Here is a 16,652-nt window from a genome sequence, read left to right as displayed (position 1 = left end):
ACATTGTTTCATCTTATGAACTTTTCACCTTACGAACCTTGTCACGGAACAAATTAAGTTCGTAAGACGAGGTACCACTGTATTTCTGATTTTAAAGAGAGATTATTTCCTCTGAAAAAAAATTTTTTTCTGCTAAATCAGAGAACAGTAAGGTTAGTGGGGCTGAACATAATGTTTAACAAAGGGTAGATTAAAAGAAAGAAGAGTTGCCTTATTTGATGGCCATTGTCACTTACTTCAACTAAATGGACAAATTATAATTTCTATTTCCTCTGGTTATTTTTGGAGAGGAAATAGGAAAGTGGAGGAAGGGGCAGGTATATATGTGCCAACATTTATTATCTATTACATCCTTTATATTTCTAGGCCATGATGATTTTTGTGGATCCCAAAAATTTCAATTTGGAACTGTATTCTACATTCTTCTGTTTCTGTCATGATCCTGAAGTACCAGTTAGGCATACTATGGCTAGTAGCTTCTATGAAGTAAGTCAGGAAATATATGTTATGGAAACACTGTTTGACTTAACATTAATAAATATTTTAAATATTGAATCTTATTATGACATGTTTATACTTACCTAGAATACCACATTTTAACCTATTAAAAGTACTTCTTAAAAGATTGCCTCCCTTTAGAACCATGAACCACTGTGGCGCAGTAATTAGAGTGCAGTACTACAGGTTATTTCCAGAGATACTTTACTAGAAGAGCCCTCCACTCCTCCACTTGCAACAGAATACCCTACACAACTAAACTTACAATCCTATGTTTAGAAAGTTTAGAACTACGTCACCTTAAACACAACCTAAGCTTAGCCCATAAAATCATCTGCTACAATGTCCTTCCTGTCAACGACTATTTCAGCTTCAATCACAATAATACACGAACACACAACAGATACAAACTTAAAGTAAACTGCTCCAAACTTAACTGCAGGAAATAAGACTTTAGTGACCAAGTAATTGATGCATGGAACTCACTACCTAACTCTATAGTATCATCACCTAACCACCCAAACTTTACCCTTAGATTATCCACTGTTGACCTCTCCCGATTCCTAAGAGGTCAGTAAGGGGCATGCATAAGTGCACCAGCATTGCTTACCGTCCCCCGCCCTAATGTTTCTCTCTTACTAGTATCATGTATATAAACATTGTTATATCTTTGTATGGTACCAATACGTACTTGACAAAATAAATAAATAAATAAATTTCTACTGACTGCTGGCTTCCTGCAATTTGGCAGTTTGAATCTCACCAGTCTCAAGGTTGACTCATAATAATAATAATAATAATAATAATAATAATAATTTATTAGATTTGTATGCCGCCCCTCTCTGAAGACTCGGGGCGGTTCACAACAATATCCTTCCAAAATGAAGAAGTCATATTGGACTCAAAATGTTGCAGAACCTCAGCTTTACTATTGAAAAGTATCTATTGGGAAAAAATAAAACCATATAAACCAATCCAACATGATGATATGGACATTAATGTTAAGCATTTTGATAAGGAAGGTTTTAGTTTCAGATTTAGTGTTGTAATTGATCTAAAATGGGAGAGAGTAATCTATGTCTGTCTTGAGTAGTTTGCTGCTTACTTAAATACAGTACTTTACCCAGAGAACAAAGATTTTTTTATTACACAATAGAATAATACAGAATGCCTTCTTTAATAACATAATACAGAATGCTTCCCTTCTAACTCTTATTATTATTATAATAATTTTTCCACAAACTACTAGCTTCAAGAAGGATAAGACTGTTCCTCCTCTTAATGAACTTTCGGACTCTTAGAAACCATGGATAATATTCATTTTTTTCTTCTATTTTGTCAATATCAGAAGACAGAATAATACTTAATATATCTGAAAATTAGAATCTGATCAACTGTGTTTTACATTAGTAGGAAGTACATGGCAAAATGTATGCAAAATTTCTTTTCAAAATATATTTGGATTATATAAATTAGCAAACTATTTCTAAGAGATTATTGTCAAAGCACACGCTAATACATTCTTTTTTCTGTTTTTGTCAACATAATATTATATTGCAAATAGTAAGGAAAGAACATAACCTCAATATTCTTAAAGTATGGGTGTTGACATTTTAAGTTTAGTCTATACCTTAGTTTCTTATTCAAGCTTTGTTTTAAAACACAAAATATTGGTTAAAAGGACTAACACCTGTATATTGTTTTGTAATTTTCCAGGTTGCCAAGCTTTTAAATACTGATGTGTATATTATACATAAAGAACTGATAGCCTTATTGCAGGATGAATCAGTAGAGGTAATGACCTATTTGTTGTTTATATTTGATAATTCACAATTATTCCAAGAAAGAAAATCTTGATATCTCAAAACATAGAATGAATCATAGCTATTTGTCTTATGATCCTAGACATTAAAAACAGAGAATGATGTCACTGTAAAGTCATCTGAAAGTGATAAGGGGTATCTCTTATAACACTTTCCTAGGGGAAATAGAAAATGTCTAAAGTTGATTTTGCAAAAGAAATCACTCTTCAAAGGCATATATAACAGTTCGATCTCACTCCAGTTTGCTATATCTTAGATTCAATTTGTCTGAGCTAAGTAAGATTCACTTTAGTATGATAGATTCAATTTTGCCGCAGAAATTATATTGTTAAATCAGAATGTATGGGGTGAAACAATAGAAGACAACATTATGCAAGGAAGGCATGCAATATTCAGACTAGGAAATGGACTAGGAATATTCTGACTAGGAAAACAAAAAGGAAATAATTTCTAATATTTTTAAAATGCTGGAAAGCAGAACAACTATATTGGAGTACTATAGTATTTCCTCTTAAATCTATCTACTCTGATGAATATTGCAGAAGTGTGGCTTAAATCAGAAAGGGATTCACCTTTCTAATGCCGCAACCCCTTAATACAGTTCCTCATGTTGTGGTGACCTCCAACCATAAGTCTAGCTCCAATTCTTCTAACAGAGCTTTAAGCTGATTGGCAGGAAGGTCAAAGGTACCCCCCTATGTAAACGTCTGATTGGTTGGATTGTAAAAATATGTTCCAAGGCACCAGAATAGAAGCTTTAGTTCCTAACACCATGGGAAATTTGTCTTTTCCCATGGTCTTAGGTGACCCCTATGAAATGGTCATTCGACCCCAAAGCAGTCCCACCCCCCAGGTTGAGAGCCACTAGATTAGATGAAGGGCTGAATAGATAGGTCATTGTTTGTTTATGCACCTATGTTTCATGGATAGAAGATTCTCCCCCAGTTTTAAGTGGGAATCTATGATAAATAAGGACACTGGTCATGATTGGTAATCTGGTCTAATACTTGGAACTGTATGCCACTGCTGCTAGGCATTTTAGATATGAACTGACACCTAAATTCTTATGATAGTACATGAAACATCTCCACTCCTTCCTGGTATTTTACATATAAGAATGAGTATTTCTGCAGCAATGGATGGTTCAAAATACCCTTTGTCAGCCCTATGTGGAAGCAGACTAGGCCAAGAAATAGGCTCCATGGAAGACTAAGAAATAATGTTGTTTCAATTGGCTATACTACGATGTTTGTGTTTCCCCTCCTACCTATATTCATGTAATCTAGGAGAGAGTCTGTCTGAGTTGTTTTCATGGTCCTCTTCTATCATTTGGACTCAAGCAAATAGTTTCCTTTTTATTGCTTTGTTAACTGATCTGATCTCTCTGTCCATGAAATTCATACTCTTTGTTGTCTGCACCCTGCTTCTTCATACGACATTAACTTTGCTTTCTGCGGGCTCATGATACTTTCTTCGGTCTGCAGTTCTGCACTCAAATCAGCTAGCTAGGTAGATAGGTTTTGGAAATGTAAGTAATATATTGTCTTTTAATTAGGTGATAGATGCACTAATAAATAACCTTCCTGAAATTCTCGAACTTCTATCTACTGGAGGAGAAAACAGTGGATCAGAGAACAAGGTAAAGCAGATGACTTTGCCAGCAAATTCATATTTTAATCAACATCCACTATTTATTTATTAAAATTTTATGCCACCCACCTTTAGATAACTTGCAATCAATCAGAAAAAATACCAAAATAAAATATCAAAACAAATGTTTAGAGACATTAAATTAAAATTGACCAAAATGGCGAGGAAGCAAGCAAAGACATGCTCAGGGTAGAGGTGGGGGTCTTATATAATCTTATAATCTTAGTCTTATTTAAGCCTATTTTCTTATCTTGAAAGCACCGGAAAGTTGTTATTCTTCTTTAATTTGTGAGGCTGTGATCAGGTTAATGTTTCCTTAATCTCTTTGTGGGGATTAGAGAAAACAAAATATGATTTAGAACAATGAACGTGGGAAGGGACAGAAGTAACAAGAGTCAGAATAAATAATCTCAAGTTCTGGTATGGTACTCCCTTGATAATTATAAATAAATGTATGATGAACTAGAAAAGGCTATACAGCAAAATCTGAATCGACTAGTTCCTGAGGTTTTGAGGCTCTGGCGTTATGTCCACTCCGTGAAGCAGTGGAAGTAATATGCTGGAGTAAAGTCTGGAGGCTGTTAGTGTTTGGATGGGTGTTAACAGACTCAGACTTAATCCTGACAAGACAGAGTGGCTGTGGGTTCTGCCTCCCAAGGACACATCCATCAGTCCATCCATCACTCGGGGGGGGGGGGGGCGGACTTTTGAACCCCTCAGAGAGAATCTGCAAGAGCATTCGGAAACTACGAATAGTGCAAAATGTAGCCGTGCGAGCGGTCATGGCCCTTCCTAGACATGCCCATGTTTCTTCAACACTCTGAGGACTGCATTGGTTGCCAATTGGTTTCTGGATGCAATTCAAAGTATTGGTAATGTCCTATAAAACCCTACATGGCAACAGGCCAGATTGCCTGCAGGACCGCCTTCTGCCGCATGAATCCCAGCAACTGGTTAGATCCCACTGAGTCGACCTTCTCCAGGTCCTGTCAACTAGACAATGTCGCTTGGCGGGGCTTAGAGGAAGAGCTTTCTCTGGGGGGCTCTGGCCCTCTGAAATCAGCTCCCCCCATAGATTCGTACTGCCCCCAACCTCCTTGCCGTCCGCAAAAGTCTTAAGACTCATTTATGCTGCCAGGCTTGGGGCGATTAGACTCTAGCTCCCTGGATGATGAATGTTATGTATGGTTGTTGTTTGAGTGAATATGATTGGTATTGTTTAATATTACTGGGTTTTATAGATGAGTACATTTAGTTTTTTAAATTAATTGGATTTAGACAATTATATTGTATTGTTCTTCTTTTTATGTGTTGTAAGCTGCCCTGAGTCTTTGGAGAGAGATGTATATAAATACAAACAAACAAACTAATATTACGGATAATAATAGTGACTGGAAACCCCAGTTTACAGTTTAGGATCAGTAAGTCACATTAGTTAAATCAGAGTTTGACTTTATGCATTTTATGTAAGTTTCAAATATAATTTGAAAACCTGGATACAGAATTCAGTGATGTGGCTATTGGAATGGTTGGGAACTTGTATCACAACTATGTTGCATTTTGGTGGGTCTGATTTAATATGTGTAATATATCTTAGGCTAAGATTTTTTATACCTAAAAAATGTTTTCCCCCTTTCAGCTTCTAAATTTTCCAGAGTTAATTCCAGCACTAACAAGAGCTGAACAGCGGGCAGCAACCTCTTTAAAATGGAGGACACATGAGAAACTACTACAAAAGTATGCCTGCTTGCCTCATATCATCTCAAGTGATCAGATTTATTACCGCTTTTTGCACAGAATGCTGACAATCATTATGACAAATGTGAGTTTTCAATGATACTTCCCTCTGTTTCATTTTTAAGAATATGACATTAGCGTAAAACATTTTCCAAGAGATTAAAATATATACATTGCTACTGAAATAAATCTAAGTTGTAACAAATATATCAGCAACAAACAAAACAGAACTCTTTAGTTTAATTTGTATTTTTAATGAAAAGCCAGTGTTATTTAAATTGAATACCTGTTGCCTGTTTTGCTTTGCTTGTTTCTATCTGATTCTTCCAAATAACTCAGGATTGTAAATTCCAAAACTGAAACTTAATTATGAAAAACAAAATGTACCCTTATACATTCTAAGCATATTTGTATGTAGAATTGGATTTCTTTACTTTCTTTCTTTCTAATTTTCGGAGGTTGTCCTGTTTTTTCCTGGACTATAGGAATCCCCATTTCCAAATTTAGAAACTTAGAAAATCATGAAAAAAATTGATACTTCAGTTGAAAAAATATTTATGTGGTGTCTGTATCAGTTGACTTCTGATTGCAATTCAAGATGATCACTGCCACCTTTAAAGAGCTTTATAGTTCAGGACCTGGATATCTATCAGTCCACCTTCTTCTAATAAAACTGTCTACCTGGTAATATTGAGTAGAGTAGGGTTTCTTTGTGTTACCTGTTTCAGGGACTGTCAATTGTGGGTTCTGCAGAAGCACATTGCTTTAATGCCCCCCCTTTCATTTGGCATTTTGCACAACTCCTTTATGGTCCCTTCCTTTTTAATATTCAGATGGTTTATTAAGGCAGCTGTTCAAGTAGGCCCCCTGGTCTGAAAGATTTATTTGTTTCTCTAGCAGTGGAAATAACTCTAATCAATTGCATTTTACTCTCATGATTATGTATATTCAATTTTAGTGAGTATATTTTATATGGATAGGATAGGATAGAATAGAATAGAATTCTTTATTGGCCAAGTGTGATTGGACATGCAAGGAATTTGTCTTTGGTGCAGATGCTCTCAGTGTACATAAAAGAAAAGATACATTCATCAATAATCATAAGGTACAATATATAATGATTGTCATAGGGGTCAAATAAGCAATCAGGAAACAATATTAATATAAATCATAAAGATACAGGCGACATTACAGTCATACAATTAATAAGTGGGAGGAAATGGGAGATAGGAACAATGAGAAAAACTAATAGTAATATTAATGCAGCTATAGTGAATAGTTTGTCAATGGTGAGAGAATTATTTGTTTAGCAGAGTAAGGGTGTTCGGGGGAATAACTGTTCTTGTGTCTAGTTGTCTTGAGGTGCAGTGCTCTATGGTGACATTTTGAGGGTAGGAATTGAAATCACATTGAGACCACATTTGGAATACTGTGTTCAGTTCTGGAGATCTCACCTACAAAAAGATATTGACAAAATTGAACGGGTCCAAAGACGGGCTACAAAAACGGTGGAAGGTCTTAAACATAAAACTTATCAGGAAAGACTTATTGAACTCAATCTGTATAGTCTGGAGGACAGAAGGGAAAGGGGGGACATGATCAAAACATTTAAATATGTTAAAGGGGTAAATAAGGTTCAGGAGGGAAGTGTTTTTAATAGGAAAGTGAACACAAGAACAAGGGGGCACAATCTGAGGTTAGTTGGGGGGAAAGATCAGAAGTAACGTGAGAAAATATTATTTTACTGAAAGAGTAGTAGATGCTTGGAACAAACTTCCAGCAGACGTTGTTGGTAAATCCATATGCCTGGGATAAACATATATCCATCCTAAGATAAAATACAGGAAGTAGTATAAGGGCAGGCTAGGTGGACCATGAGATCTTTTCTGCCGTCAATCTTCTATGTTTCTATGAAACAATTTATGTCCAGGATGAGAGGGGTTCATAAATATATTCACAGCTCTCTTTTTGACTTATGCAGTATAAGGTCCTCAATGGATCTGTATGATCTGTATTTTAGCTTCACTCCCAAATTAGGAGGAGAAATACTGTATTTTTCAGAGTATAAGACACACCTTTTTACCTCCCAAATGAGGGTCAAAAACTGGGTGCGTCCTGTACACCGAATGCTGCACCTGGGGAGGGGGAAGGGAGTTGGCGGGACAGCTGTAATAGCCGCAATTGGTGGCAACAGACATTGGCGGTATTCCATGAGATTGATCCAACTGCCAATCAGAAAAGAACAAAGGTGGAGATAGCAAAGTTAATGATGGAAATGGCAGTTTCACCGGAGAAAACACAAGGCTTAATTTCCAGTGCCCGGGGTGGAGGTTAGTGTGCCTCTGATGACACCAACATGGAGAAGCAATTGGGGGGGGGGGAGTACCCCCGAGGTGGAGAAGGAAAGCAGGCAGCCTCAAAGGGCAAACACTCAGCTGCAATGAAAGGCTGTTGGGGAGTGCTCCCCCCCCCATCAGCCGATCAGTAGAAATGCTTTCTGAGAAGGACAAGAGAAGCTGCTCTTCCTGCATGATCCGAGTGCCAGACTCTGCCGTGAGTGTGTGTGTGTGTGTGTGTGTGTGAGAGAGAGAGAGAGAGAGAAGAGAAAGAAAGAGGACAGAAGGGAGAAGGGTTTGTATCATTATGCAAAACCTCCTTCTGAGCAGCCTCCTTCTAAGGTAGCTAGTGCAAATTTCCTTCATTTCTATCACTGGCTAGCCTAGCCCCGCCCACTCTCTGGCTGTTCAAAGCAGAATGAAAAGAGAGACACAATGCGTGTGCACAGAAACTTCACCTACCTTTCCAGTTATCACACTGAAAGAAACCTGAATTCAACACTATTTTTTTCACTAACCTCTCTAGTATTAAAGCGATCTGGACTTCAGTCTCTCTTTCCCAGGGTGAGATCGGACTAAAGCAACCCCCAGCTTAGCCCTGACTAACTGAAAAATCCAATTGATTTTACAAAATTAAATATAAAAATGTTAATTGTTTATAATCTAAACTCTAATAATTGCCCGGTGTGGCAAAACAAAGTCAACCCCCCCTCTTTCAAATTTGCATCTAAATATGTTGATTTAAAAAGAAGCTACATCAAGCATAAAATACGTACATCTCAGGGGTAAAATGCTGATTCAAAATGGTTTGCTTAAACTGATAGTAAGTTTTTAAGTTCTGATAATCACATGTCGCACAGCTTATCTTTGGAACTTTTTAAAAAAAAACTTTTTAAAGCATTTTTTAGTACTGATCTCCAGAACTAATAGTTAAAATGCTTTTAAAAATGAAAAAAAAATCAGAAAACCCAAAAGGGTGCATTTGGTATAGACTGTGCCTGTGCCTGTGCATGCAGTGTGTGTCTGGCATGCACTGCGCATGCACGAGCAGTGAACCAATGGTGACCCGCGGAGGATTTCACCACTGCTACATGTCCTTTTACTGCTTGCTGCATATTTCAGATTCACAAACACAGTTTGTTCATGTCCGGTGGTGGACAAAAAAATGGAAATACTTGACTTTTTGACATCATAATGTTTGAACATGTTCAAATCAATCAAAACTTGACATATTTTAATGTTTGTTTGTTTTTTGATTCTGTTATTTGATATGTTTTTTAAACTACCTTTTTTAAAAACAGAAATTTAAGGAAATTGGTTATAACTTTCTAGAAATGGCAGACCTCTCAGACTTTCAAAGAGGCCAAATTGTTGGTGCTCGAATGGCAGGCGCTAATGTAACAGAAAATGCCTGAATGTTTGGCATTTCAAGAGGTAATGTCTCAAAAGTAATGACTGCTTTTGAAAGAGAAGGGAAAACGTCCTCAGCCAAGCACAGGTCTAGTCAAAAGTCGAAGTTGTCTGAGAGAGACTGTCGGACTCTAAAGAGAATTGTTAGAGTGGATCGCAAGACCACAGCTCCTAAAATCACTGCAGAGCTCAATAGACACGTACAGAACCCAGTTTCCACAAAAACTGTTTGAAGGGAGCTTCACAAATCTGGATTCCATGGAAGAGCTGCAATTAGAAAACCTCTGCTCTCAAAGACAAATGTTTCAAAGCATTTAGAATAGTGTAGAAACCATCAGGAATGGTCCCTCGAGCAGTGGAGACAGCCAAAAAATCATTTCACCCAGACTGCCTTCTCACAACCATAAAATATGGCGGGGGTTCAGTGATGATCTGGGATGCTATTTCTTGGAAATCCAACAAGCCAATCATTTCCTTCATGGAAGAATCAGTAGCCATCAGTATTTAGGAATTTGGGCCGACCGAATTCATCCTATGGTTCAAGAACTGTTTCCAGAGGGGGATGCTATCTTTCAAGATGATAATGCACCAATCCATAGAGCAAGAAGTGTTAAAGAATGGCACGAGGAACATTCTAATGAAGTTCAGCATCTCATCTGGCCACCACAATCACCGGACCTCAATATTGTTGAGCAGTTAGCTTGGTTTCATACCACTTTTGAAAGAATACAAGTTCATACTTCAAATTTTGAAGACGACCAGTCTTAAATTGAATTTATCTCAGCCTCATTTCTGCAACATTTTATTGATGCTTTATTATTTTGTCTTTTTACCTTCAATAATTATTTCCTCATCGATGAACAAATTGTATGCTTTATTACATACATGCACACATATATATATTGTAGAATGAAATAGATTTTTTCTCTCTTGAAGAATGTCCTACCTGTACAAAGAGCAGCTGCTCGAACACTGTGTATATACTTACGATATAATCGTAAGCAAGAACAGAGATATGAGGTCATCCAGAAATTGATTGAACGTAAGTCTTGATGTCTTCTTTATCATGAGGAAGTTAATGGAATTTTAGTGAAAACCAAGGCTATTGTATGTAAGAGGGGAAGGCTGTTGTGGATGAGAGAGAAGGCCCTCATTTTTACCATAGAATAGATGACTTCCATGATAATAGTTTCAGCTACATTAGCTTCAAATATTTGTATGCAAGTTTAGCATGACAATTCATATTCAGATGCTTCACAATAATCTTTAAAAAGTTTATATGATGCAGCACCATTTCCAGTATGCCAATAAGAATGTCACTTTTAAATATAAATGTTTAAGAGCTGTTCTGTAGGGTAGAAAGCATAGGCAGAAAGCAATTGGAATGATAATGTGGGGAACTGCTCCAGTAGTAGTGCCCTACCAAGAGATAGCCATCCTATATGACTTCTGGTAGATTTTTCTGTTTCTTAGCTGTATAACAAGTATTTTTGGGATAAATAAGCACTGGATTTCTGTTCATTTCTTCTATCAAAATAATAATCTATCAGTGATAATTTATTTCCTTGCAGAACTGGGCCAAGGAAAAAGCTATTGGAACAGATTACGTTTTTTAGATACCTGTGAATTCATCATAGAACTCTTTTCAAAATCATTTTTCTGTGAATACTTCTTTCTTCCTGTGCTTGAACTTACACATGATCCAGTAGCAAATGTGAGGTACTGTACAAGTTATACTAAATTGATTTATCCAGATTGCTTTGTAATGTCATTTAATTCAGGTTGCTCTTGTTTCTAGAATAGAATTGATATATTAAAACTCTGAAGATTTGTGTGTGTGTGTATGTATATACAGTGTGTGTGTATGTGTACACACACACACACACATTTATTTTTAGTAATGTTAATTGCAAAGCACTGTAAAGCTATCCCAACTGTCCTTCCTTAATTTTTTTAATGTTAAAAAAACAGAAGAAGCTTTTAGAAAATATGAGAATTCAAAGGTAAAGACAATGATATCTAAATTACCCATAAAATGCTTGGTTTGTGGCAGAGCAATTATACAACTGGAAATCTTTCTTAACAGTTTCCATGACATTCTCTAGAAAAAAAATAAAAATATTGTAATTAACAAAAGTATTGTGAAAAGAGCAAAACTTGTTTCTCCACAGTAGCCTTAGTTTTTTTTAGTACAAATCTTAAATTTCTCCAGTTGACAAGAATGCCTGTGATTTGAAAGAGGAAAAGGCTTCATTTAGAATCACATATAGTTAGTAGCCTAGGAAGTCTGCTATGGAAACATAATGCTGAAACTAAATATGTAAATGATATCACTTTGGTATACTAAAATAAAACTGATTTAGAAGAACTCATTATGAAAGTCAAAGAGGAAACTGAAGTATCTAGAAACTGATCAATAATCCAGTGGTCAAGAAATTAGGTCCAGCAGGCTTTGTAAGGTAGAGCACAAAACACGAAAAAGTCAAAGCAATATTAAATGCCATAGCTAGAAAATTCATGATAATGAAACAAAGATGGTAGACAGAATTGTTTTGTTGAGCTCAAGAAAAGGTAATGATGAAGTGTGTGCTGGAGAACTACAGGATGGTAATGGAGACAAATTCAGAGTGAGAATATTAACAAAAATTAAAATGGTAAAAGCAGAGTTTTTTCTAATGGTAATATTTGTCTATGAAAGGTAGACAATTGATGGAGAGCAAATTAAAACATGAAACAGATTTGAATTACAGATTTGGAGAGTATCATGGGCAGCAAGAAAAGTTGATCAATCCTGAATCAGATAAAATAGGTTGTTCTATTGAGGCAGAGGTCTGCAAGCAGAAACTCAAATATTTGGAGCACGTGTTGAAAATGATTGATAACTGGGGTGGAAAGATTATAATAATAATAATTTAATAAGTTATTAGATTTGTATGCCGCCCCTCTCCGCAGACTCGGGGCGGCCATTAGGAAGTTAAAATCATACTTGACATAAGAGTATGTTTGTCTTCTATAATAGGAAAAATGTCTTGATCCTAAAGGAATCTGTCCATCCCTAGTTCATCTGGTTCATCTAGGTGGGTGACTTTGAAGCAACCATACTCTCTCAGTCCAACTCATGTCACAGAGTTGTTTTGAGGAAAATAGGAGAAGGAAGAAGTAGATATGTTTGCCCCCTTATTTATAAAAATAATAAAGATAGAATTTAAAAACTATAAAATAAAAATATATATATTTAAAAATATCTAAAATGTTTAGAAATATAAATACTGTACAATAAATGGCAGAAAAATGAAAATATGATTTGCATAACCTTGCCTAAAGGTCCATGCAGGAAAGTAGCAACAGTATGAAGATTTCTATATATAACAGAATTGGGTCAGTTTTCTTCACAGTTCTATAGATAATATCAAGCCAACATGAACAAATGATCTCTTTCAGATAATAAAGATAATTCCTGGTTAACAATCCTATTTATTTTAGCAACTATCATTTTTTACTGGTGCTTTAACTCTTCTTTTAAGCCTTTAGAGCATACACTTTATTTATTTCAATATTATTTATCACTTCACAGTTTGCACGTTTCTGTTTGTTTTTATATATATGTTCAATTTTTTTTAAATATAAACATTATTTCCCTATGTAGAATGAAGCTTTGTTATTTATTACCAAAAGTGAAGTCAACCCTCAAGGTTCCCACAGACAAACATTTACTGCAGCAGCTAGAAATGAGTGTAAGAAAACTTCTATGTGAAGAAAAAGATAAAGACGTCTTGAACATTGTTAAAAAAGTATGTGAGGTTCTTTTATTCATAAGTATTTTTCTTATATTTTTATAATAATTCTTAAGATAACAGACTTCATTGTACAAAATCATGGTGTGCTTAATGCAACAATTAAATCCAAGTAACATCTTGGTTTAGTGTGACATGTGGACCCAATGTACGAGTTGCAAAGTTTTTGAATTCTATTCATGCTGAGATAAATCAAATAAAATGATCTTATTATAAATTTATAGAAACATAGAGTTATAATGAACTTGTGCTGTAGCTGAGATGGTAAAGGGGTTTCTTTTGGATCATATATAGTTCAAACCTGTGCACTTACTAGAAGACTCTTCTATTATGATAAGTAAACTTCTGCTGATAGAATGTTATAGGCTTCTAATAGGTTGGCATCCCAGTTCCCAAGCTAGCCTGGTATCCTCTGGATGAGCTCATGTCCTTTCTAAAATTGCTAGTAGGAAATCCAAATAAGTTGAGATTCTATTAAAAACAGTTATGAAAGCCCTATAATAATATTTTTTTTTAAACAGATGGTACTAGAACTTGACAGAATGGATACCTCTTTAGATGCCGTAAGTATAAACTGAAATTATAACACTAATATTATGCTGAAACCTACAGTATGAGTGCTGATCTTCTGGTTTCACTTTTGAACAGTTTCAGAAGAGGTTTTATGAAAATGACCTATTGGATCAGCAGAAAGAAAGAGAAGAACAACTTCTTTTGGAAATGGTATGTTTATTGCATGAAAAAGATGCCACTTGACTATCATACAAATCACCAGTGTAATCTCATTAAGGTTTAAAATGATTTTTTATGAACTTACATTAAAAATGCTCTAAAAAATCTTATACATTTATCTGATTCTTGAGGGAAAATGTATCCATGTAAGATGTGTGGAAATGTTGGTACAAAAAGACATTGAATCTTGGATGTAGCTTAACTTGAACAGATAGATTTCAGATTGCTGTGAGGAGAAAATGCATTAGGAAGTACATCACCAGATGTATGATACTAATAATAACTGGTATGAGGTTAATAACACTTAACATTACATCATCTCAGTAATCCTTAAATGTAGTCAACATTATTTTCAAATAATGAATCAAATCATAGTGGTTTGCCTAAAAGCAACATTAATTCATAGTCATCTCTGTAATAGAACATTTCACTGTTTACTGTGGAGCCCAAAAAATATCTCATCCCATGATATTTTGCCTCAATATTCAGATGATTCATTCATTCTGCCTTCATATATTTCTTCACTTCATCCTTTGGTGAACTTAGTTTATTTTGCTATATAGGAGGACTTGCTTTTTTCATAATAGGCATGATTTTAATAACCAGGCAATTGCAAAGTATAATTACACTCCTAAGTTGATTCTATTTTAACAACTTTAGATATTATGCCATGTATCAAATAGAAACCTTTTAGGTCTAAATCAAGGTTAATTTGGAGAAATTACTGGTCTCACAAGTAGAACATATACTCAGAGAAACAATTCCCAATCTGGCTTCTCTCCTAAAATTTTACAGCTGTGTCTTCTTTTTCAGAGAGAAAGCAACTAAACAGTGTGATAGCATCAAAGGAGAGCTTATTTATATATTTATGGCTTTATTTTTAGGGGAGTTTGGCAGCTTCTGCAACAAAATATACTTTGAATAAACAATTATTTTATCATTGATAACATAAAGCATTTCATGCTGTTTCTTGAAACTAGGCAGATCATAAAAATATGCTAGTATAAAAGCTGCAACCTATTAATCCAGATTTCATCTTTCCATTAACACTTTTATTATACTGTTTCCCTACTAGGAACAATTAGAAAAAGAGAAACAGCAAAATGAAAGCAGGTCTACAAATAAGAGTGATAACATTTATGAAAAGAAGCGTAAGTGGCTGTGATTTTTGTTGGCTTGTTTCCTTTTTCCAAAGACTTGTTTGTTTATTTTTATAGGTAACAAAAAATGGTCAGCTAGAGGTGGTAGATATTGTATTAATTTAAACCTTCTAGGGATAGTTACTGCTAACTTACTATGAGAGCATGTGATAGCAGTGTACACTTTTATAGATTGACCTCCTTAGCATATTTGAAGTAGGAAGTGCAAAAAATATGGAAAAGACCAAGTTCTTATTTTCTTGGAAAAGTTTCAACACAATATCATCAGTTGCCAAAATATTGACTATTGAGGGCTATTATTTGAAATGGAATGACACAGTTAGCAAAATCTATCATGGAAAAACCTTTTTTTTAATAATAATTTAATAATTTATATTGCTTTTTAAATAATAGCAGGAAAAAAGAAAAAAGGAACAAAACATAAAAGTACATTATAAAAATAACAGTTCTCTTAATGAGTAAAAAGTTACAACAGAAAATAAATAAAGTATAACATTACTTTATTGATTGATTGATTGAATTTATATTGCCACCTATTCACCCTTGGCGACTCAAGGGGGCTTACAGAATATAAAACCACATTTAAAATAATAAAAACCAACTGAGTGGAGTCCAGCGATGGCTTCTTAAGAAGAGGACAGACCACAGCCTCCTTTGCTGAGGCTCCTTAAAGTGCTAGAGAAGCATTAATCACCTCCAGAGTCCACCCGCCTGTCATTCCTGGGAATCTTTCACAAGCCAGGAGGGACATGGGTCTAAAACACAGGTGCTTGTGTGCATGCTCCCTAGGATCCTGTCCCCTTCCTTGGAATTATATTAAGTATATTTTACTTTTGCCCACTGGCACCTTGAAGCCATTATTAATGATGGGAGAAAGTTGAAAAAAAATCACTCCAAGAATTAAAAGAAAGAGAAAAAGGAGGCTCATTCATTCTGTTTTGCATTATGATTATCCTAAAGCCAGCATTAAAAAAATACTTGTTTCCAGTTTTGCTCTACCAGCAAGGTGACCATGCCACTCTTAAGTGTAGAAACAAACAAAATTGAACTTATTTCATGTATCACCTCTATGGATTAACTCTTCAGTTGAAAGACTTGATTGCTGATTGTTCTGATAAAGAATTTAACTGTATTAAATGATGGCCTATTTTTCTGCAATATCTGTAAAAAAAGCATGTTACATTTCGGTGAGGCTCAAAATATGGCACTTGATGATACAAGTGATAATTAATGCTTGTAATATTCAATGAATTGTGTTTAATTTAAAATTGTAGGAATGTTAGTTTTGTTCTTGTAGTTCATCTCTATACAGTGCGTATAATAACTTTTGTTTTAGGTAGAGACAGTAAACCGTCATCAACTTTGGCCAAAACCATCCCAATGTCTGTTCCTGGAAACCCTTCAGGCGCTTCAGCAAGTAAGAAATTTCTTCTACACAATTTTTAAAAATCCAATCCATATTGCAAGGAACATAAGGGAATAAGCAGAAAAGCATCACAGTATATTGTCTCA

At 35.1% G+C, this 16,652-nt stretch overlaps 1 protein-coding gene across 4 annotated transcripts in view; it reads left to right on the top strand.

Annotated features, from left to right (window-relative positions):
* The window catches only part of PPP4R4 (protein phosphatase 4 regulatory subunit 4), a 76,008-nt gene that overhangs the window by 46,594 nt on the left and 12,762 nt on the right, over window positions 1-16,652 (top strand). For all 4 annotated transcript variants that reach the window (XM_070752952.1, XM_070752942.1, XM_070752923.1 and 1 more), the window contains 11 exons: window positions 367-486; window positions 2,215-2,292; window positions 3,877-3,960; window positions 5,611-5,793; window positions 10,391-10,496; window positions 11,026-11,173; window positions 13,101-13,245; window positions 13,770-13,811; window positions 13,897-13,971; window positions 15,056-15,131; window positions 16,477-16,557. In XM_070752952.1, the coding sequence (XP_070609053.1) occupies window positions 367-486; window positions 2,215-2,292; window positions 3,877-3,960; window positions 5,611-5,793; window positions 10,391-10,496; window positions 11,026-11,173; window positions 13,101-13,245; window positions 13,770-13,811; window positions 13,897-13,971; window positions 15,056-15,131; window positions 16,477-16,557 (1,138 nt within the window). The remainder of the gene's footprint in view (window positions 1-366; window positions 487-2,214; window positions 2,293-3,876; window positions 3,961-5,610; window positions 5,794-10,390; window positions 10,497-11,025; window positions 11,174-13,100; window positions 13,246-13,769; window positions 13,812-13,896; window positions 13,972-15,055; window positions 15,132-16,476; window positions 16,558-16,652) is intronic.

This window comes from Erythrolamprus reginae, chromosome 1, assembly GCF_031021105.1.
Source record: "Erythrolamprus reginae isolate rEryReg1 chromosome 1, rEryReg1.hap1, whole genome shotgun sequence".
Taxonomy (NCBI): Eukaryota; Metazoa; Chordata; class Lepidosauria; order Squamata; family Dipsadidae; genus Erythrolamprus; species Erythrolamprus reginae.
This window is presented reverse-complemented; position numbering and strand designations above follow the sequence as displayed.